General features: G+C 31.3%; 1 protein-coding gene across 1 annotated transcript in view; it reads left to right on the forward strand.

Moving 5' to 3' along the window:
• Window positions 1-23777, forward strand: part of para (sodium voltage-gated channel paralytic) — a 61584-nt gene that overhangs the window by 18933 nt on the left and 18874 nt on the right. The window contains exons 9-17 of the mRNA XM_017621486.1: window positions 2714-3003; window positions 3059-3232; window positions 4469-4631; window positions 5857-6044; window positions 6175-6379; window positions 9639-9820; window positions 12556-13038; window positions 13590-13763; window positions 14535-14657. Coding sequence (XP_017476975.1) covers window positions 2714-3003; window positions 3059-3232; window positions 4469-4631; window positions 5857-6044; window positions 6175-6379; window positions 9639-9820; window positions 12556-13038; window positions 13590-13763; window positions 14535-14657 — 1982 coding nt within the window. The remainder of the gene's footprint in view (window positions 1-2713; window positions 3004-3058; window positions 3233-4468; window positions 4632-5856; window positions 6045-6174; window positions 6380-9638; window positions 9821-12555; window positions 13039-13589; window positions 13764-14534; window positions 14658-23777) is intronic.

Below are 23777 nucleotides of genomic sequence, written 5' to 3' on the forward strand. Positions count from 1 at the left end.
TTCATAGAAATGTATCGAATTACTGACTTCCGCGATATCAAAAGCTGGCAGAGATTTTCGTACATTTCATATACTTATACGTATGTATTTGCATGTAAATATGTATACAAATCGAATATAACTACCGACAAAAAGACGAAAACTCAGTTGTCATAAATGACAGGCTTGCAGCTAAGGAGCCATTTGTATATACATACTTTCATATGAAAAGAGGTTGATGGTATTCATCTAAACCGATAACTTTATCAAGCAGATATTCTTATAAATTTAAGCACTCTGTTACATGAACGCCCCATACTCTCCTTTTGTTTACACTTGCGACCAGAGTCGTGTTTTCTTTGGTTATCGAGCTCAGTACCAGTAAATTTATACAACTAACACGAGGATTAAGAAATTTTAGAAATGACCTAACTAAATGGGAACAAATTATATTTGGACGAGATAATATTAATTTAAATAAATATTTAACATAAAGGCGATTTATTTGGAGCAAGTTAAAAGAAACAATAGCAGAAGGGTTGTTTGTGTATGAATTCATTTGCCACTGCTACCAAACTGTGCTGCCAAATTATCAGTGAGACAAAACAAACAGAACGGATAATGAATTAAACCAGATCTGTATCAGGATCATATCGTTGTTGTTGAATTTGCGAGCAAAATTTTTATGCGGATCCCGATTATTGCCCAAGAAGACACAGCTACAGTCGCGACAGAGTTGCATTGGCTTCAGTTTATGAAGTTTATTCAGTGAAATCGCTGGATAAATTTATCGCGAAATGTGTAAACGAGTTTTCATTCAAATTTTGACGGTTAATTTATAAGGTTTACACAATATATAAGGTTTGATGAACACCCTCATTGACATCTGTTCAGTCATTTGCATTTAATTATTAATTGTATGTGTTATTAATTTAACCAATTTTTATTAATATTCTACAATATAAGCCTTCTACCAACTACATGACTTCTTTGACTCGTCCATTTTACCTACTACGGTAATGCTGTCAGCAATATTAACATTTTTAATAAATCACTTGCAATTTACGTTTTTTCCAATGAAACGGTGTCTTCACAATCACTGGTATTTTTTTAATGCCAAACTTCGATTTTGAGAGCGGCTGCAACTTACAACTGATACTTTACACGTTGACTTCTTTATGCGGCCGTTTTAAAGTAGTTATTTTTATTGTTTCATTAGTATGCATTATGTAATAAACATTTGTTATATTTACATTAAATATAAATGTTTTTGATAAAAGCGGTCTCATTACGAAAAGGTGCAGACCCTAACAAGTAATTTCTATGTAGTTTAGATTTGATTTATGTAGTTTTGTCCATTGGTTATGGATTATTTGCATGCTTTTTAAAATAAAATTTATTGATACCTTGTTGTCAAAACGTATACATATTTATTTAAATTTCGCTACGAATATTGCTTACTCGGCATGATTTTTTAATTTCTTTGATGCTTCAATATACGAGGAATACTTTAAATATAATAAAAGTTTATTAAAAACACTCACAAATAATTTTTCACATTTACAGTTTTTTTCTGCACATACATATGCAGTTCAATTGCCTGCAGAAGTTTGCTTTTTGCTTAAGGGCCTGTTTTAATTTGATCATCACAACATAGGATAGAATTCTTTTCATATACGCTTTGAGTTGTCTCATAAATAATTACTACACATATTTTTATGGAATCATTCGATAGTCATAATCGTTAGCTTTTCTATTAACTAATGTAGTTGTGGCCAAACAATAATTACTCAAATGTTGTAAATAGGGACTAAGATTATGTCTAGTTTGAAAAAGGACCATTCATATGAACCGAGTCATTGGGCCTCATACGTAAAATGTGACTAAATTTTTGCAACGAAGAAGTGAGCTCCAGCTCAAGTATCTGTACTGAAATCCGAGTCGGAGCTTAAGCTCTCTTTTGATGCACAAGGCCCAGTATTTTCATGTGCTTATATGGTCATACCAACTGGCATTTTTGACTAAAACTGCTAAATTAGGATTCCCTAATCATCTGACAATAGTAAAAAAATAATAATAATAATAATAATAATACTACGTAATACATAATCACCTCTTTGGTAGAAATTTTTATACATAAATATGTATGTACATACCAAGACCGATAAAATATTCGTTTCACCAAGTGTACATACATTATACAAGTTCTTAATAATCTGACAAAAGTAATAGGTAAAAATTCTTAAACAACAAAAGTAGGACACAAAACCACATTTTAAACCACAGAAGTATTAATATACATAGTATATCATAATTGGAAAATAGACTTACCATCATTGAAAAGCAAACGTGGACAAGCTTAAGATATACATATGTACATGTATGTATACTATATATGTATATAAATATATAAGCACATAGATAAATTGAATAGCTTCTTATTGGCCACATTTTTGTTTTAATCGTACCACTACATAAATCGTAGACTAAACATTTACGTAAATACATACGGTTTGTAGTTGCACATTTGCAAATACATAAATTTTTATTGAAGTATTTAATTCGAAGCTTGAGCTAAGTAATAATTTAGTTATTATTTCACGTTTAAGTCGCAATAAGCGCACAGGAGTAAAATAAAAAATAAATTGATAACGAATAGCGAAAGGAGCAGTGCCAATAAATAAAACTTAAAATCGACGAAGTCAAAGCTGGTCAAAATAAACTAATTTGAAACTTTATGGTTCAGTCTCCGTTTACTATTTTCCAACAGAAGACGATGACGAGGATGGTCCTACGTTTAAGGATAAGGCTCTTGAGGCCATACTTAGAGGGATTGACATTTTTTGTGTGTGGGATTGTTGCTGGGTATGGTTGAAATTTCAAGAATGGGTGTCACTAATTGTTTTTGATCCGTTCGTTGAGCTTTTTATTACGTTGTGTATTGTTGTGAACACAATGTTTATGGCAATGGACCACCACGATATGAACAAGGAAATGGAGAAAATATTAAAAAGCGGCAATTATGTAAGTTTTTTTTATATGTAATTTATCATTTATTTATTTAATTTAAATATTTCAGTTCTTCACTGCGACTTTTGCCATCGAAGCCACAATGAAACTGATGGCCATGAGTCCGAAATATTACTTTCAGGAGGGCTGGAATATATTCGATTTCATTATTGTTGCACTTTCACTTCTTGAACTAGGTCTGGAAGGAGTTCAAGGCCTTTCCGTTTTGAGATCATTTCGATTGGTGAGTCTGCGCATTGATAAATATATCATCCGTTTAGCCAATAAAATACTTTATTGAGATTACTTCGGAATTAATACCTACTAAGTATGTACCTAGATATTGCATTTTTATCTTAGTGTTTGACACTGTGACATCTTCTATGAGTCTGAAAGAAACAAAGCAATAACGAGTTTTTAATTATCATATATATCCACATCATAATGTGCTCCCTAATTTGCAGTTGCGCGTTTTTAAATTAGCTAAATCGTGGCCAACGTTAAACTTGCTTATATCCATCATGGGCCGTACGGTTGGTGCCCTAGGCAACTTAACGTTCGTATTATGTATCATTATCTTCATATTCGCCGTAATGGGAATGCAATTATTTGGCAAAAACTATACAGGTATTAGGAGCGCGAATAATTTATCAGAAATTTTCTGAAAAAGTGAAAGCAACCGCAATAGTTTGAATTTTTAATTGCAGTTTTTATATTACAAATATTGCATTTAAAACACCTTTCTGCTACTTTTCTTTCATTATTTATGCATATGTACATACTCGTATTTACATTGTGTACATCAAATAAATATTTCTCAATCCACTTTTTACTTAATACAAAGTTAAAAGCAAATACGAAATAATCCATGAATTTAAGAATGTCCTCAGAAATAATGTATGAGCCAGAATTTTAACATTTAAGCATTAAGCACGTTTTTTTATTTGAGCTTAAATAAAAGATTTTTAATTTCAAACAAATTAATTGAAACAATGATGGCTGCAAAAGCCCTTAAATATGTACATACTATATATCACGCCCCAAGCAAGCAAAGCTATACAAAGCCAAAGTAAAAATACCGAAAGCTATTTAAAACTTATATGTTTACATATAAGTACATATGTACATTATATCAAGTATTTGCATAATTTAAAACTAATTTATTTAAACACTTGCTAATTTTAATAGATATCAGTAACTTAAGCATTTCTTAACTCTTTTCTTGACTATAATTCTGTAATATTTTTTCCTAATGCTTTGCCCGGCTTACTAACAAATTTCATGATAACCATTACCATGAAACCGCTGTGGAACATTTTGCCCCAACAATCGACAATAATTTACCAAATTGGATCATTCACAAACAATGTATAACAAAATTCGATTGTTTTTATTTGAAAAAAAAACCTCGTACAAAAAACTCCCGACCGGTACTAAACTGTATTGAATTTAATTGGATTTAATATTTTCGCAATGACAGCTTCGAGTTTTTAAACTTGCTAAATCGTGGCCAACTCTAAATTTACTAATTTCCATTATGGGTCGCACCATGGGTGCATTGGGTAATCTAACATTTGTCCTTTGCATTATCATATTCATCTTTGCTGTAATGGGAATGCAACTTTTCGGGAAGAACTATACGGGTAAGTAGTTTTAAATGAAGCAACAATTGCGCGTTTTAATGTTGTTTATGTATGTGTTATAATTTTGCATCCAGTGACCTTATTTCATTTTTACATTTATAAATAGTAGGTATGTATGTATGTACATGTGTACATGCAGTTAAAAACTATACTTCGAGCGCCTACCCCTGTAAAACTGCATATCCGAACGTTTTCGTAAAATTCAGATACAAATTTGTTGAATTTTTCTTAATTTGGTATAAAGCTTACAGCTTTGATTTATATGTTTTTTGTTAATGCATGGACATTATTTTTATAAAAAACAAAAACAGCGAAAAAGTTTTAACTTGAAAAACAATGTGAATATATATGAAGAAATCGGCATGTGAACACTTGGTTGAGTCACTGTATGTACATATGTAGACATACGTACTAATAATATATACCTACATATATAGTATATATAGGCACAACGATTACTTACACGTAAACATACAAATGTACTTATAATTGTTCTTACCTACTTACGTATGGACTTAAGTTTCTAATCTGTCGCGACTTCAAACCTGCAAAATACTTATAGTAAAGTAGTTAATTTTTCAAATTTGTTTTCACCTCAAATACTTTGGTTAAAGTTACTAGAGTTAAACGCTGATATGCGTATAACCCTGAAACATGTAATATATATTTGTACATTTATATTTACAAAATGGTTTTCTATGTATAAATCGTTTAAGAAGAGTTTCTTAAAAAATGGAGATCATTTCTTAAACGTAGCAAAACGAAATCTTAGATCTTTGTACTTAGTACTTAGTATAAAAACATTTTCATTGCGTCAAAAAGTCGTGAAGCACATTGCTATTTTCGTTAGACATCGTTTATGTTTTAAAAGGTATCCTGTAAGTACATATGTATGTATGTAAGTATAAGATCAAAACTAATTTTTTTATGCTCTAAATGTATGTACATACATAAGTGCCTATTATAGACCCGTAAGTACTTTCGCTATTTTATTTTTGTAGTTATATCGTGTATGCAATGTTTAAAGAAATTCTTAGTTTATCCACACTTTGTCACTTTTTATTACGCACTACTTGGATAGATTAACTGTTAATATCTTTTCGAATTTTAATTTGTCCTTTTGGCTATATGTGCTTTGTAATAGCTTTTTACATTCATACATATATGTATACTACAATAAAAAATTCATTTATTTTATAAAACTAAATGTTTGTCAAATATATAGACAATCAGGACAGATTTCCAGACGGTGATTTACCACGCTGGAACTTTACGGATTTCATGCATTCATTTATGATCGTTTTCCGGGTATTATGTGGTGAGTGGATTGAGTCCATGTGGGACTGCATGTATGTCGGCGACGTCTCCTGCATTCCGTTCTTTTTGGCTACGGTCGTGATTGGAAACTTGGTCGTACGTATTCAAAGAAACAATTTAATATTTTGTTCAAATAAATATATACATACATATATACATAGCTATATGTACTTTTATGACAATAACAAAAATTATTGAACGAAATATTTTTTAATTTAATTGACAGGTGCTTAATCTTTTCTTAGCCTTGCTTTTGTCTAATTTCGGTTCATCTAGTCTATCGGCCCCAACAGCCGACAATGACACTAATAAAATCATGGAAGCGTTTAACAGATTTTCGCGTTTTAAAGCATGGATAAAGCGTAATTTTGCCAATTGTTTCAATTATATTCGTAACAAATTGACAAATCAAATTAGTGATCAACCATCAGGTGAGAGGATCAACCAGATCAGTTGGATTTGGAGCGAAGGTTTTTATCCACTTGTTTTCTACTAATCTTAACTATATCCATATATTTGCATTCGTATAGCAATGAAAAAACAATTAGACCAAATAGCATAAATTTCATATCCGAATTAATATTTAAAACGTTATTAAAAGTCCAAAGTTGAAACTTTCGCAAAATATATTACAAAGTCCCATATGTATGTACTTATATGTATGTAAGACCATTTATCTAAAGCCCACGCCGTAATTTTCTTACAAAAAGCCAGTAGATGCAAATTCATTCCATAACGAGTAACCAAACTATTTTAAAACTAAAAATTAAATAAACAATTATATTATTAAAATACACTCAGACCAATGACACCTATGAAAATGCTAGTATTTATCAGCCGATTTTTCAGAGTTATAATGCCAAATATATGATGTCCACAGTAAACTTGGGCATTCTCCCAAGTCTGTGATTAGGACGAATGACTGCGGATTTTAACCTGATAGAAAACGTTCTCACCAGAAGCTTTTAAGAAATAAATAAACAATTAAAAGACTGAAACTAACTGAGAGTATTAAATGATAGCAGAATGAGAGCAAATGAATCTGGTACAGTCTTTGTATTTCTCGGAGATTGGGGGAATTTTTGGGTATATTTACCACAACGGAGCTTCACAACATTTTTAAAACAAATAAACAATACGCAAATTTTTGATATAGAAACTCCAGAAGTGTTATACATAGTTATTTGTCAAACAAAACTATAGTAAACATCTTTAAAGACAAGTTTTCATAAGTGGTTAATAAGAAAGAAAAATTTACTCTGCACCACTTAACGACTAAATTTTTTGTGGAGTAATTTCTTTCCATTTAGGTTATATACATTTTAAATATGAACCAAATCGAATCGTAATTACGGGTTTTTCAAATATCTCGACACCTGCTCCATCTAGCGGATCAATTTATCGGGCTCCGAGCTAAGTTTGAAGTTTCACGTCTCCAGCTCATCGCGAAGTTGGTTAAAACTTGATCAAGATCAAGAGCCAGATCAGATTACTCATTGCTGAAATATAATAAAAGCATTTAATGATCCATCCATTATATTCACAAAGGTTCATGAAAGATAGTGAACAAAATTGTTTATTTGCTGTATGTTTAGAAACCATGTGAGAAAACAATGGGAGTAACTATCTGAAACTAGCGGTAAGGCATTGGCAAAAGTGCTATGTCTATTTGTCTGAATGTACATACATATGTTACACATATACATATAATTGGTTTCTGTATTTAATCTGTATATTCCCTTTTCAAATATACATTCATTGTTTTCATTCAGGATCTTTTCCAAAAATTAAAAAAAAAACAATGAAATACTCGAAATTGCTTATAAAAAGAAAATAAAGCAAACATTCACATTGGAACAGTATTTTGTGTAAATGTAATTTTTGATTTGAATTTTCCATTGGTCTAGTGTGCAGAGCCTAATCCTCATATAAGTAAAACTTAGAAATGGTAGTTCACTTTTAAATATATACACTTCAGTGTGATTTACCTAAAATGTATTTTTTCGTTCATACATATGTATTTAGCTGTTTTTGAGTACTTCTGGTTAAGAGCGTTTGTGGTGAATTTTTTTTAAACATTCATTTCGTAATACCACACCTGATTATGCGCATTTTTTGCTTTCATTGAGATCCACCTCAATTAATTTATCCTGCCCGAATAACAACATATCATAGACAAATTGTATCGCCCTTTGTGTGATAAAAGGAACACCATTTTTCGTAAATTTAAAGTAAATGCAATGTCGCTAAAGTAATCATGTAATAATGTTTTAAGTTGGTCTGGATTTACATACTTGAACATTTCGAATTATTTTAGATAAATTAACAGAAAAACAGTGGATTTTACCCTTCTCATTATAAGTGTTCAGATTTTATTTTAGTATTTTATTAAACTTTTGAATTATTTAACCATTTAATCACATGTCTCGATACAGAATTTTACATAGATCAATAATAATTACATACATGCATACATACGTACATATTATGAATCTATATTCAACTGTTATAAATTACATTTATTTGCTTAACTTACTTGATTATTACTTTCTAACAAAAATTGCTTAGTTCTTATATAGTTCCTTCTCATTCGTGCTTACAAATACATATGCATACATGTTTGCAAGTTTAAGAGGGTTCTTTCGTTAATTAACTTGTTGTTTATCTCACTTCTACAAACTAGTTTAATCACATTTAATAAATCTCGCTACTAATTGGACAGACTTGGAATTTACAACCCCACAGTTGGTTGTTTTGAAATGGCTACAGTTGCCTACCATTTGGCCAAATTAGTTTTAAAAGCAAAGGAGAACAATTCGAAGCAAGCAGCATCTTAAGAGCCCTCTATGAACTAATCGTTTCATATTGCAATAGTTATCTGCAAGTTTTTCTTGTCAAATATCTTTTTTTTTTTTATTCACACATCGTTGATTATTTGGTGATTTGGTTATATGGTTAAAACAAACTTGAACATCCAGCTGCTCTGTATATTTGTTGCGGAATACAGCTGCAACTTTATACAAATTCGCATTAAAAAAGCAGATAATTATATAATCTGATAACAAGTTTCTATACGAGTTGTTCAAAGTTAGTATTTTTCAGTATTTGTATTTTGTACCTACATATAAATTTTATTGTTGAAAACTGGAAAATTTGTGACCATCTAGCCAGATATGCCGATGGTCAGAAAGGCGTAAATACACTGGTTATTTTTTGAACGTGTGATTTGATTTGTATTATTTTATTCAAAATTTATTGTAATCAAAATTAATGTCTCCACAAAATTTTCTTTTATTCCAAATATTTAAAAAAAAAATAACCATTAAAATCGTCTTTTGATGATATGAACGAAAATTAAAAATAATTGCCGTTAACTCGTTTCTTGATAATGAAACTGTTTCCAAATTGTGGCTTTTGATTATGCAACCTGTGATCATCGTCTTATCACCGATCGAATAATATTTAACTTATCAATCAATCTGCACAATTCCCATGTGTGTATGCTTTCGTTTGCAATCGGTAACTGCCATTCGACACTCGCTTCTCACAATCTCTATCGTCGATCGATCGTCAATCAACATTTGAGCATTCATACACAAATTTGTACTGAAATTGATTTACTTGATTTGAAACGAATAAATACTGTCAATTGATACGAAGGCAAAGGGGTTTGTCGTTGTATATCTACAGAGCATGGTGACAACGAGCTGGAACTAGGCCAAGATGACATTATTGCCGATGGCCTAATCAAAAAAGGGATCAAGGAGCAAAACCAGCTAGAGGTTGCAATTGGCGATGGCATGGAATTCACGATACATGGCGATATGAAGAACAACAAGCCGAAGAAACCGAAATATCTTAATAATGCAACGGTAATACTTTATTTGATAAAGTCGCGTACTATTTATTGTCTTTTGCATTAACTACGTAAATACATACGGTGGTAAATAGAATAAATAGTGAAGAGACATTTTAGCAAGTTTTAGCAACTTCTACTTACTCACTAAAAAAAAACCATGTTAATCAACATTTCAAACTTTGTAGAACATTAATAAACAAGTAATTTAAAAAACATTTTTTTAAAGACAAGCTTTTGTTAGTGTAGTAATAAAAAAATCGACCCCCGCACCACCTAACGGCTATACTTCTTGGGGAGTTATTTCTTTCCATTTAACAAATATTCGAAGCCGATAGCCCACAGTGGTTCGGATCGCAAATCTAGCTGGACGAAACAATTTAAACAAATATTCGTTGATGGATCTTTACACCACTTCTTACCTAGGGGATTTTTGGGTCACTGATTACGAATCTGAAGTCACTTATCAAAAATTCAAACTGGCGGATCCAATATGGCGGACGAAAATAAAAAAAAATCGGTAGATTTCTATGAAACTGGGTTATTTGGGGTTTTCTGGGTCGCTGATTACATATCTAAAGTCATTTACCAAAAATTCAAAATGGCGGATCCAATATGGCGGACGAAAATTAAAAAAAAATCGGTTGATTTCTATGTAACTGGGTATCTGGGGGTTTTCTGGGTTGCTGATTACGAATGTAAAGTCATTTACTTAATTTACTTCATTTACTTCGGAACGAACATTTTCATCAGATATTTCTTTCAATTTACTAATCACATAATCACGGACACCTTGTTGTCTTTTAGAAGTATCAGCAACACTTCTCCAAATGTCAAACAACTCACTTCTTAAGATTTTCTTTACCATGACTAAAATTTAAGATCACAGCAAGAAACACAAATAAATTTCAGAAAAAAATTTATAACAGCGCTTAAAGATTTGCATGCCTGTTGTTTTATTTTTTTAATTTCAGAGAGCAGAAAATTCGCGGGTTACTATTTTTTTTAACTCTTACATAACCAAAGTTTTTATAATCTCCAAGTATTTTTGTGTTTTAACACATAACCCTAATTATGCAAATATCTGTGAGTGCAATTAGCAATCTTTTAAGTTAAATTTCAGCTTTTAAAATAGAGTTCTCAAATAGGCGGCATTGACTTACCTTTTTTTGTTTGTTTTCATATGTTAATGCTTTAATAAATGCAATTTCTATTTGAATGAATTGTCAGGAATGTATTCCAAGTACCATTAAGTTTTTAAAAACAAAAAAATGTTTACTTTCGTCCAGCTAGATCTGCTATCCGAACCACTGTGCAGCCATGGCAGCTAGTGCTTCTTTTTACTTTGTTATAATTTTAATTGTAATACAGACTTACATAATAATATTAATAATAATATCTAATATACGTTCTAAATATGAACCAAATCGGACCATAAATACAGGTTTTCCAAACATCTCCTCCTCCTGCGCCAGCTATCGGTTAAATTGTTTGTGTATTTCTCTTCAAAAAGGTTGTGCTCTGAAATGCATCAAGCCAAAGCATCAGTCTCATTTATTTCTAAAGTATAATTCAAGGCTTTTATTCGTGAAAATCGAATGAAAATACTGCCAGAAAATTTCAAAATGCATCTTATGGTTCACTTATGTTACTGCAACTATAGAGATTAAAGTTGTGTGAGTAAAAAACTCGTGAGAAAAAAACTCAAAATACAAATTTTTCATATAATGAAACTAGTTAATAGCTTTTCTCTTTTTACTTGTAAAACAAACATTTCTAAAATTAATGTATTTTTGATCATTTTTCGGTTTTTGTAAGGCACTAATTATTTTGCGATTTCTATTGCCTTTTTATCGTATTTCTCTATTTTATTTTGCCTTTTTTTTATAGGTTTTAGGTCCTAAAAATCCGTTCCCTGATCATAGACATCTGAACTAAGTTTAAAAATTCCAGTCTACGGCTCGTCGGGAAGTTGGTTAAAAATTTATTGCAACATAATAAAAGCTTGTGAAATTCGACGAATTTTAACAAATATTCAACAAAAATTTGAAACTTTTTAATCAGATTTTTTTGGAGTACGTCCATTAAATTTTAATATAATAAAGTGCAAGCTTGAAGTAGCTTGCGCTTACCATGGCAATTTTTTGTTCAGGCATTTTCTTTCAAAGTATTTTCGATTTTTTTGTTTATGGAGAAATCAGCAACTTTGCTGTACTAAAATTATACCATCTTAGAAATATTCTGACTATACAGTTTTGTAGGCCATTCACAAAACTGCATAATGAGAATGTTTCTAAAAAATCTAATTAAAAAGCTTAAAATTTTTATGGAAGTGTGTCGAATTTTGATAATTTGTATCAAAGTTTGAAATTTTGACTTACATGGTTTTGATTAGATACACCTTCATAAAAAAATAATAAATATTAAATAAACGAAGTAGCCAAAGAATGCTAAAATGTCTCTTCTTTATTTACATTTATTTTCGCCACTCTACATTGTCTAGTAAAATTTCTATAAAAAGGTCAAAAATAATAGTTGCTTGTGATTTACTGAAGAAGAATGTGTAAATATTATGCCCTATTGATTTCTTTGAAGCGACTCCATAGTAGAGTACAAGGTAAACGCAGAAGTGCGACAATATGCATTTTTATGTACATACTTACATATATGTATGTACGTAGTATATGTACATATCGGACTATTAATAGATATATAAACCAGTTTGGTGAATATAAGTTTGCTCTCCTGCAGATGATTGGAAACTCAATTAACCACCAAGACAATAGACTGGAACATGAGCTAAACCATAGAGGTTTGTCCTTACAGGACGACGACACTGCCAGCATCAACTCATATGGTAGCCATAAAAATCGACCATTTAAAGACGAAAGCCACAAAGGGAGTGCAGAAACAATGGAGGGTGAGGAGAAACGTGATGCCAGTAAAGAAGACCTTGGTCTGGACGAAGAACTAGACGAGGACGGTGAATGTGAAGAAGGACCACTTGATGGAGACATTATAATACAAGCAAACGAAACCGATATTCTTGACGAATACCCGGCTGACTGCTGTCCGGACTCATATTATAAGAAGTTTCCAATATTAGCTGGTGACGAAGATTCGCCTTTTTGGCAAGGATGGGGCAATTTACGACTGAAAACTTTTCAATTAATTGAAAATAAATACTTTGAAACAGCTGTTATCACTATGATTTTAATGAGTAGCTTAGCTTTGGTAAGTTTCTGACGTTTTATGTAAACATACTTCTTATCGCTTTTTGTTATTGCGTAAATCAATAGCGCTCATACACAATTCATTTGAATCTCTTCTATGAATTTAAGACACACATTTGTAANAACTTTTCAATTAATTGAAAATAAATACTTTGAAACAGCTGTTATCACTATGATTTTAATGAGTAGCTTAGCTTTGGTAAGTTTCTGACGTTTTATGTAAACATACTTCTCATACACAATTTATTTGAATCTCTTCTATGAATTTAAGACACACATTTGTAAATACATACATATATTTATAACATGTAAGAGAAAAGTAATTGAAGCTATACAAACTTAGTTTGGTACACCATATTTTATGTTTTTAACCAAAGTATAATTATCCTTAGAACTGATATAATGAAAAATAGTGTATGCAAATTTATTATATAATCTTGTGTTACAAATTGTGTTACATAACAAACACTATATACATAATTTAATAACAATTTATTTTATATATTCAATTTCTTCTGTCCTCGGCTATTCACACAATATCAATTTGTACAGGCCTTAGAAGATGTCCACCTCCCGCAAAGACCAATACTGCAGGATATCCTTTATTATATGGACAGAATTTTTACAGTTATATTTTTCTTAGAAATGTTAATCAAATGGTTGGCCCTCGGCTTCAAGGTTTACTTCACGAACGCGTGGTGCTGGCTTGATTTCGTCATCGTAATGGTAAGTAAGGCCGTTTTCCAAAACTTTTGTGCAAAAAATGCAAACTATTTGTTTTCAAATATCCAATCCTTTTACAAAAACAAAAGAGTAACACAGAAAAACGATGATCTGTGTGACAAATACATATACTGATTTTTAATCGATAAACAGAATAACTCTTACAAAGACTATATTCACCAAAGACGTACAAATAAACACTTCGGACAGGAGAATAATATAATNTTCAAATATCCAATCCTTTTACAAAAACAAAAGAGTAACACAGAAAAACGTTGATCTGTGTGACAAATACATATACTGATTTTTAATCGATAAACAGAATAACTCTTACAAAGACTATTTTCACCAAAGACGTACAATAAACAAATAAACATTTTGGACAGGAAAATAATATAAAAAACCAAACACATACTTCAATACAATTAGTTTTAACGTTGATTGACTTTTAATTATTTATTTCAAATATTTTTTATATTAGTTGTGCTTTTAGAAGTATGTTTTTTTTAAATCTTATATCACTATTTTTATTTGTTGAAATTTGTTAACTATTTAACGAAAGTAATTAAGATTTAGAATTTTGGTTAAAATCCTAAACCTGCTACTTACATACTTATATATGTATAGATATGTATTTTAGGCTAAGAATTTGTACATAAATAACAGAGTAGGCAAATTTCATCATACAACCAAATGATAAGAGCTAAGTATTATATGTATGTATGTGATTCTTCCTTCACTCCCATTCGCCTTGCTAAACGCACGGTATATTAGCTTTCACTCATCAATTTGGCCGCGGTTTGGTCCGGAGCAGATGATGTGCCGGCATTCCGCTCTATGCGTACGTTGCGTGCTCTTCGGCCGTTGCGTGCGGTATCCCGATGGGAGGGTATGAAAGTAAGTAACTGCTGTATTTGCATTTAAAACAATGCTTTCATAGTACAAGTTTGTACGCCTAATTGGCTGTTGTTGTGCTGCAACAATTTCTTCTTCGTGTCAACTCCTAACTTAAACTAACTTACTTGCTATTCTACATATCTTAAGTATGTATTTGTATTGTTATGTAATTTAAAACAAGGACGATAATATATGTATAACAAGACCGACAATGTACCTACCTACCTATTTAAAAAGAGCGACAAATTCGGGTGCTATTTTTCATAAATAAGTACTCACTGACATTTCAACTCCCTTCAGCTATTATTCGAATGTTATGATCGGTGGTACATATGTACATATACTTGTTTAGACTAAATTAAAATTAAAATTAAATTTAATGTAATACGTTTTAAATTTTAAATTTAAATCTGAAATTAACGAAAAGTTGTAATAATAGCCTAAAATTTAGAGTTTACACTCACATTTGTATATACATGTAGTTACTTGCATTAGCAAAATACGATCCAACAATATTTAATGTACACATTTTTTTTCTAATTCCCTGGTTATAAAAGAATGTCTGTGTAGTGTCGATATGTATGATAGGTCAAAAAAAAGTAAAGTCGGAATTTTATATTTTTAATTTCGAAATCAACAAGTTTTCCATGTATTTTATATGGAAAAAACCTTTTCGTAGAAATGGTATAAAATTCTTGAAAGTCAATATTTTTCGATTGAAAAACTCTGGTTCTCTTCAGCAGACTTCAAATAACAATACCCCATTGTTTATTTAACCATTTTTTAGTACTAAAGATATTTTATTGGTCCCTTGATTGCATTTTCTGGGGTTTTTGGCGGACCTATAAAACATGCACTGCTGTGGTGTAGTGGTAAGCAGTGCGCGCCTCCACTCCTCAGGGTCTGCTTTCAAGCCTTGGTCAAAGAAACATCGAAAAAAAAGTGGAAAACTCGTTTTTTTCTTAACAGTGGTCGTCCCTCGGTAGGCAGTGAGTGGCGAACCTCCGAGTGTATTTCTGCCATGAAAAAAGGCTTCTCATAAGCACAATCGCCGTTCGGAGTCGGTATAAAACTGTAGGTCCCTCCCCCTTTGTCTGACGACATCAAGGCGCACGCCACAAATCGAGGAGAAGCTCGGCCCAACACTAACATATGTATAAGCGCCAATCTATTACTATTATAGTTAATATGAAAAAGTGGTTAAATAAACATTTGGTTATTATTATTATTGGGAATCTGTTGAAGAGAAACTGAGTTTTGCGATCGAAAAATATTGATTTTCAAGAATTCTATAAAATTTCTACGAAAAGTTGTTTTTTTCCCCATATCAAATACATACATGGAAAACTTTGAGCAATTAGAGCGACCTCTAAATAATATTTGATTTCAAAATGAAAAATAGGGGTCTATTTTTTTCGGTATAGAACTATAGGGTGAGAGATTGTTATGCCGACTTCTTTTTCACATGCATTTTTGGACCACCCAAAATGTAGGTATAAATATACGTGTACCTACACTAAAAATGTTTGTATTTACTATATGTATATGTTGAATTTGCTCTTTAATTCACAAATTTTTAGCATATTAATGTGTGCAACAAAATATAGCTTGCTAGACTAGACTCTAGGGTGTGAATTTGGCAAGAACTTGCATTTTGTATATACAAGTAATTACTATATTTTTTTCAAAGAATAAGCTTCTTAATAATATATTCAAGTCGACTTCTTTCTTAACGAATTGACTAATATACATACTATTATACATACATACTAACTTTATTGTACTTGTAAATGCTCTGTGTCACTATCACGTCAATTGTATATGGGCTTTTGTTGTATTTGTATGTGTTAAATATACGGTCAGAGTCGAAAACTGTCTTTCTCATCACATAGTGTTTTCTCAAGCCATAATTTATTTATTTTATTTACTTAGTATTCTACTTGATTTGTCTACTTCACATTTTGAGTAACCTTTTCTTTGTTTAATGTGGTTACATATTTAACTTTAGGCGTGGAATTTAAAATAAGTACATATGTATTTAAACCATTGGTCACTAATTCTTTGTTATTTTATTTTTAGTGCAGTAGTTAATATCAAATGCTAGTATAATATTACAACTAATATTAAGTTTAGAAAATCATATCCCAACACATGGCTGGATGCGATCTGCCTTCAATCATAAATAATTTCCTAATACTAGTGCGATCCTCTGCTACTTGAAAAAGCTTTAGAAACTTAGATCGCTATCTCCTTTTGCTAACAATTATTAAGGGTTGTTCCGGCACTGTTAAATAGAATAGCTGCCTTAGAGCATATTTCCATGCAATAGATAGATTTAACATAATAGCTTTATAAATTAGTACAATAGTTTTAGGAGATGCCTTAGTGTTCATATTTTTTTCGTACTATTATATACATATGTAAAGCTAAAATAACGTTTGTCATAAAATATATAGTTGTCTAATATTTAGATGATAGCGATTAGTTGTAAACATTTAGTTGTAATCAAAATATGCTGGATAATTAAAAAAAAAAATTATATTTCTAGAGCTCATATTCCGAAATAATTACTAAATGTCCTGCGTGTTAGAATATCCTGCGTATATAATTATGATTCCGCATTGTCAAATTTACATCCCACATCTACTTCGAATAGAAAACTTTGTAAAATTCACGAATATTTTCATTTCTCACTGTTCTGCCTAAATAATTTAGACTCGGCTGCTGTGCCGTTAAGGCAGATGTTATAAAATTTATTTCGGCTGATGTACATAAATGTTTTTGAATCATGTACTCTTACCTTCTCATTGCACATGATTTTGCTCCAACTGCAATATTCATGTGTTATCTTCTTCACTACAAAGCCGATACAATACAAGAATGCGAAATTTCAAACATACATTTGTATACGTAAGTATCAGTACCAGTATATAGTTTTTAATTTCGAGTTTAATCGAATTAAATATATCCGTACGTAAATAGTAGATAACACTGTAAATACTTCCCAGAAGCATTAAAACTTCTTTGCCTTCGCAGTGGTGGCAGTGTTTTACTTAAAAGAATATCTTTCCTAAGCTCGAAATTATTAACTCTCAGAATCGCTTGGTCTTGGGCAAGATGTCTCCCGTTGAAGACTATAACAATTCTTATTATAGTGTTATTTTCAACATATTATAGTGCCAATCACTTCTCCATTGAGTCTGGCAGCAAAGTTAGAGCATAATTTGTCAAAATTCAGACAAGCCAGCCTAGTCTCCCATACCGCTGTGGTCATTGCTCCACAATAGACAAATACCATTCAATGACATATGTACATACGTACCTTGCCAAATACATACATTGATATGTCTTCTCACTATTAAAAACAACAAGACTATAATAGTTTTCCTCTGCACCTACTTTACTAAGAATAACTTAGGTCCAATATTTGCCCCGTAATATTTTGTAAATAATTCGTAAAATGCCAATTCAGTCAGTATCTTCAGTCCTGCTTCACATATCATCACCTGATTAAAATTTTACACTTGTGTTTGACTATTGTGGAGTCTACCAGCAATCTACGAACAAAATATTCAAAATGAGAAAACTCCGTAAACTAAATTCGATTTAAATATGGAAAGAATTAGACAATTATGTATGTGTAAGTGAAGAATTTTCGCATAAGTGCATTCATATGTACATATGTTTAAAAATGACAGGTTGAACACAAAGGCATCAGTATACATACATACATATATGTAAGTGCTGCAGAGCTTAATCTGCTTGGCGCCTATGAGCTGCTAGGTTAAGAATTTATATTAGTGTTGGGTAGTATCGATATCAAAAGCACTCGGAACTCGTTTCTCAAAACGATCGACAGCACCCGATTTTTGAAAATATCCATACTGAGTACTCCAAAGTACTCAGAAATTAAAAGAACTCGAAAGTAATCAGCACTCACAAAAGAACTCCAAAGTACACAGTACTCAAAAATACTCTGTTCCAATCATCACTTTGATACATGTACTCAGAATCCATTAAAAGTACTTAAGTTTCGAATAGATACTTAAAAGTACTGAGTTTTATTTACATTTACCAGTATTCAGATAGGACTGTACTCAATTTGAAGTTTCAACAGTTTTCAAGTACAATACTTGTACCCAGTAAAGTTAGCCATTCATTACGTAATTTGGGATTAATATATTAAATAATAAAGTGCTGCCAGCTTGTAAAATTTCTACACTAAGCATTTAAATGTTACTACAAGTGTATATGTAAAGAAAGTACTCAGTACTCTTACCCGATCCTTAAAAGTATCGATACCAAAGAACTCGATCCTCAAAAGTACTCGGTACTTCCCAACACCAATTTATATTATACATGTATTATTATAAGTATGTATAAGTATTTATATAGGCATTTATTTGTTTTTAACATAATTTTTTAGTTGTTCGTTTGACTATATTTAAGAAAAAGTATTTATTTAAGAATATAAAACTGTTTTGAGCATAACCAAGATGTGATACAACTTGTTAAATTTCTTTCAAAAGGAATTTAACACTCAGGCATATATAACTAGTAAATTTTTAAACCTATTTTAAAAAGCTTTGACTTAATTTTATTTTTCTCTTTGTTTTTTGCTACTCCCTTAAGTTTTTTTATGTTACTTTACTTACTTTTGTTTAAGCTGTCTTATACAATAATAACTTTTGAGATTCAGTTGACATTTGAAACGACAGTTTGGATTACACTAAATTTAAACACGAAGTCATCAAGAAAAACAGTCTATTGCCAATTTATATGAAAATCACAATGTCACAAGCCACAGAATCTATTGCCGAAATAAATATATGTAATCCTTTAAAACACATACAAATTTCGTTCCTCGAAATGAAAAGAAGCTTTGCTTATAATGACTTTTAAAAAAACCGGTACTAGGTGTCGCTTATCAACTTCGTTGCTTCACTTGCTGGAGCTGGTGGTATTCAAGCCTTCAAGACTATGCGAACGTTAAGAGCACTGAGACCACTACGTGCCATGTCCCGAATGCAGGGCATGAGGGTACGTACTTTCATTATCATATTCTCTCTTTAATGCAACCGTTATGTTCGTTAAAACAAAACAAAAAAAAAACAAAAAAAGCAGTGAAAACACAGCAACATCAAAACTAAGTAATTTAGATTAAATTATTCAAAACAATGTTCAGATCTCATTAAGAAAAATGCATCATTAACGTTAGTTGATTTATTCATTATTTAACAAATTAACTATTTAATTGACTGTTTGATTGCTATGATTTTAGTTTTCATATCGTAAAGTACTAGAATAGTAGAGATTTGTTTAATAATAATCTTTATATACATGATTTTCCCTTGCTTTAATAATTACCTTCACATTTCACCTACATACATATACGTCGAATACATTGTAAAAATTCGTAAACATAAATGCATATGTACATATATTGATGATACACGACTATATATCAGCACATTCAAAAAGAATAAGCTCATAAATGTGTTTTTTTTTTATAAATACGTAATAGCTTTCATCAACATATGTATAAATATATTTTACTAGGTAAAGGGAAAATACACTTTTGCATAAATACGAATTTAAAGTTTCTTTATCTCCACAAATGAATATTAAATATATCATAATCAAATCCGATTGTTGCTCCGGATGCAGTAAGGTTTTGTTAATATTATTATGTTCTTCAAATCTATAACAAAAAATATTTTCCTAGATGTAGAAAATTTATACATAGCGTAGGTATTCACACCGTCCTTCTTATTAAGTTGCCTATTTGCAAATTAGTATTTTATATTGTTGTAAACTGTTAAAAAAAAAATACAACCGCTGGATAACCAGGCAGGTGTGAACAATCCAAGTATGGCGTCATTTTGCATTGGCTGGATTCGCATACTTACATACATCCATGCACACTATGTGTTACTTGTACATGAAAGTTCATGCAAGCAGCTTTTTGAGCATGCGTTAAAAAACCACTGACAGATTTTAGGTTTTGTTTATATGTAATATTCGTAAATTGTTTTGCAAATAACAATTTTGTAAAATAGAAACAGCTACATATGAAAATTTACAAATACTATATACGTATAGTAAACACTGTGCTTCATATGGATAGCACTTGTTTATCAAAGAGCCAGTCGATATCAATTTTGATTTTCAATCTGAACAAGATAATACCTAAGACTTTCATGTTATGAAAGATGCTATTATTTATCAGTTTATCTTATGCAAAATTAAATTGGAGTATTTTTAGAAGGGCATCCTCATAGCTCAATTATTGCTTAAGCTGGCTTAAAGGCGGATTCACCGTTCGTGTCCGGACACTTTTTGTTAGTAATTTTACGCGTTCCTTTCCCACTTTGTCTCACTGAGAGCGCGACAAAATGTGCTGAACATTCTTTGTTCGAATCAAATTGATTTTGATTTTCTGTCCGAACGACTTGATTATTCGGGTGCCGCGTTCTTCTTTATATGCGTTTGCAGCGACTTTGCCCTTAAAATCGTATCTAGGTAACAATATCATCAGCTGTTTGCTTCAGAACAAAATAAAATGTGCCGAACTGAACGGTGAATCGTACTTCAGCATAACTGTTGCCAACTTGGTGTTTTTCGCACTAAATTTAGTGCTCCTCTTTATTCAAAACGCGAAAATTTTTGAGTTGAATGCTTGGTGCGTTTTTTGGTGGTTTTGTTTTTTTAGTTTGAGGATACCAAGTCTGTAAACTCTAAAAACACGGAGCAAAATTTATAGCAATCGTAAGTTTTGTAAGCAACTTTACAAAATGAGCATAANTTACTAGGTAAAGGGAAAATACACTTTTGCATAAATACGAATTTAAAGTTGTTTTATCTCCACAAATGAATATTAAATATATCATAATCAAATCCGATTGTTGCTCCGGATGCAGTAAGGTTTTGTTAATATTATTCTGTTCTTCAAATCTATAACAAAAAATATTTTCCTAGATGTAGAAAATTTATACATAGCGTAGGTATTCACACCGTCCTTCTTATTAAGTTGCCTATTTGCAAATTAGTATTTTATATTGTTGTAAACTGTTAAAAAAAAAATACAACCGCTGGATAACCAGGCAGGTGTGAACAATCCAAGTATGGCGTCATTTTGCATTGGCTGGATTCGCATACTTACATACATCCATGCACACTATGTGTTACTTGTACATGAAAGTTCATGCAAGCAGCTTTTTGAGCATGCGTTAAAAAACCACTGACAGATTTTAGGTTTTGTTTATATGTAATATTCGTAAATTGTTTTGCAAATAACAATTTTGTAAAATAGAAACAGCTACATATGAAAATTTACAAATACTATATACGTATAGTAAACACTGTGCTTCATATGGATAGCACTTGTTTATCAAAGAGCCAGTCGATATCAATTTTGATTTTCAATCTGAACAAGATAATACCTAAGACTTTCATGTTATGAAAGATGCTATTATTTATCAGTTTATCTTATGCAAAATTAAATTGGAGTATTTTTAGAAGGGCATCCTCATAGCTCAATTATTGCTTAAGCTGGCTTAAAGGCGGATTCACCGTTCGTGTCCGGACACTTTTTGTTAGTAATTTTACGCGTTCCTTTCCCACTTTGTCTCACTGAGAGCGCGACAAAATGTGCTGAACATTCTTTGTTCGAATCAAATTGATTTTGATTTTCTGTCCGAACGACTTGATTATTCGGGTGCCGCGTTCTTCTTTATATGCGTTTGCAGCGACTTTGCCCTTAAAATCGTATCTAGGTAACAATATCATCAGCTGTTTGCTTCAGAACAAAATAAAATGTGCCGAACTGAACGGTGAATCGTACTTCAGCATAACTGTTGCCAACTTGGTGTTTTTCGCACTAAATTTAGTGCTCCTCTTTATTCAAAACGCGAAAATTTTTGAGTTGAATGCTTGGTGCGTTTTTTGGTGGTTTTGTTTTTTTAGTTTGAGGATACCAAGTCTGTAAACTCTAAAAACACGGAGCAAAATTTATAGCAATCGTAAGTTTTGTAAGCAACTTTACAAAATGAGCATACGTTACCAACAAAATATGTGGCAGCACTTTCAATCATGTCAGAATTACATTTGGTAATTCGTAATTGCTGGAACCTTAAACCGACCTTTAGTTTGGGCTGAATTTGTTATATTTATTTACGACTATTCAAAAAAGCAGCAGAATCTCCTAACAGTAAAATTAATATATAACGAACGTTTTGAAAAAAAGGAGAATAATCGAAATTGGGTGGGATTTGAAGAGTATACAGCTTTTTTGACACAAAAATATTTTTCCCACTATGCGCCAGTAGATAATACGCTCAAATTTGATACATTAAAAAGGGAAACCAAATTTCGTTATATTTCAGGAGTTAAGCGGTCGGAAAGAAAATTTCTTTATGTTCCTTTAGTTCACAAGATCACAAAAGACGGCACTGTAGATTTAAACTACCACATAGTTCATGAAATTTCATTTCTTGTTTTTGCTTTCGTTTAATACGAATTGTAGNACGGTGAATCGTACTTCAGCATAACTGTTGCCAACTTGGTGTTTTTCGCACTAAATTTAGTGCTCCTCTTTATTCAAAACGCGAAAATTTTTGAGTTGAGTGCTTGGTGCGTTTTTTGGTGGTTTTGTTTTTTAAGTTTGAGGATACCAAGTCTGTAAACTCTAAAAACAGGGAGCAAAATTTATAGCAATCGTAAGTTTTGTAAGCAACTTTACAAAATGAGCATAAGTTACCAACAAAATATGTGGCAGCACTTTCAATCATGTCAGAATTACATTTGGTAATTCGTAATTGCTGGAACCTTAAACCGACCTTTAGTTTGGGCTGAATTTGTTATATTTATTTACGACTATTCAAAAAAGCAGCAGCATCTCCTAACAGTAAAATTAATATATAACGAACGTTTTGAAAAAAAGGAGAATAATCGAAATTGGGTGGGATTTGAAGAGTATACAGCTTTTTTGACACAAAAATATTTTTCCCACTATGCGCCAGTAGATAATACGCTCAAATTTGATACATTAAAAAGGGAAACCAAATTTCGTTATATTTCAGGAGTTAAGCGGTCGGAAAGAAAATTTCTTTATGTTCCTTT

This window comes from Rhagoletis zephyria, unplaced genomic scaffold (assembly GCF_001687245.7).
Source record: "Rhagoletis zephyria isolate East Lansing unplaced genomic scaffold, Rhagoletis_zephyria_1.1 Rzeph_scaffold_02476, whole genome shotgun sequence".
NCBI classification, from domain to species: Eukaryota; Metazoa; Arthropoda; class Insecta; order Diptera; family Tephritidae; genus Rhagoletis; species Rhagoletis zephyria.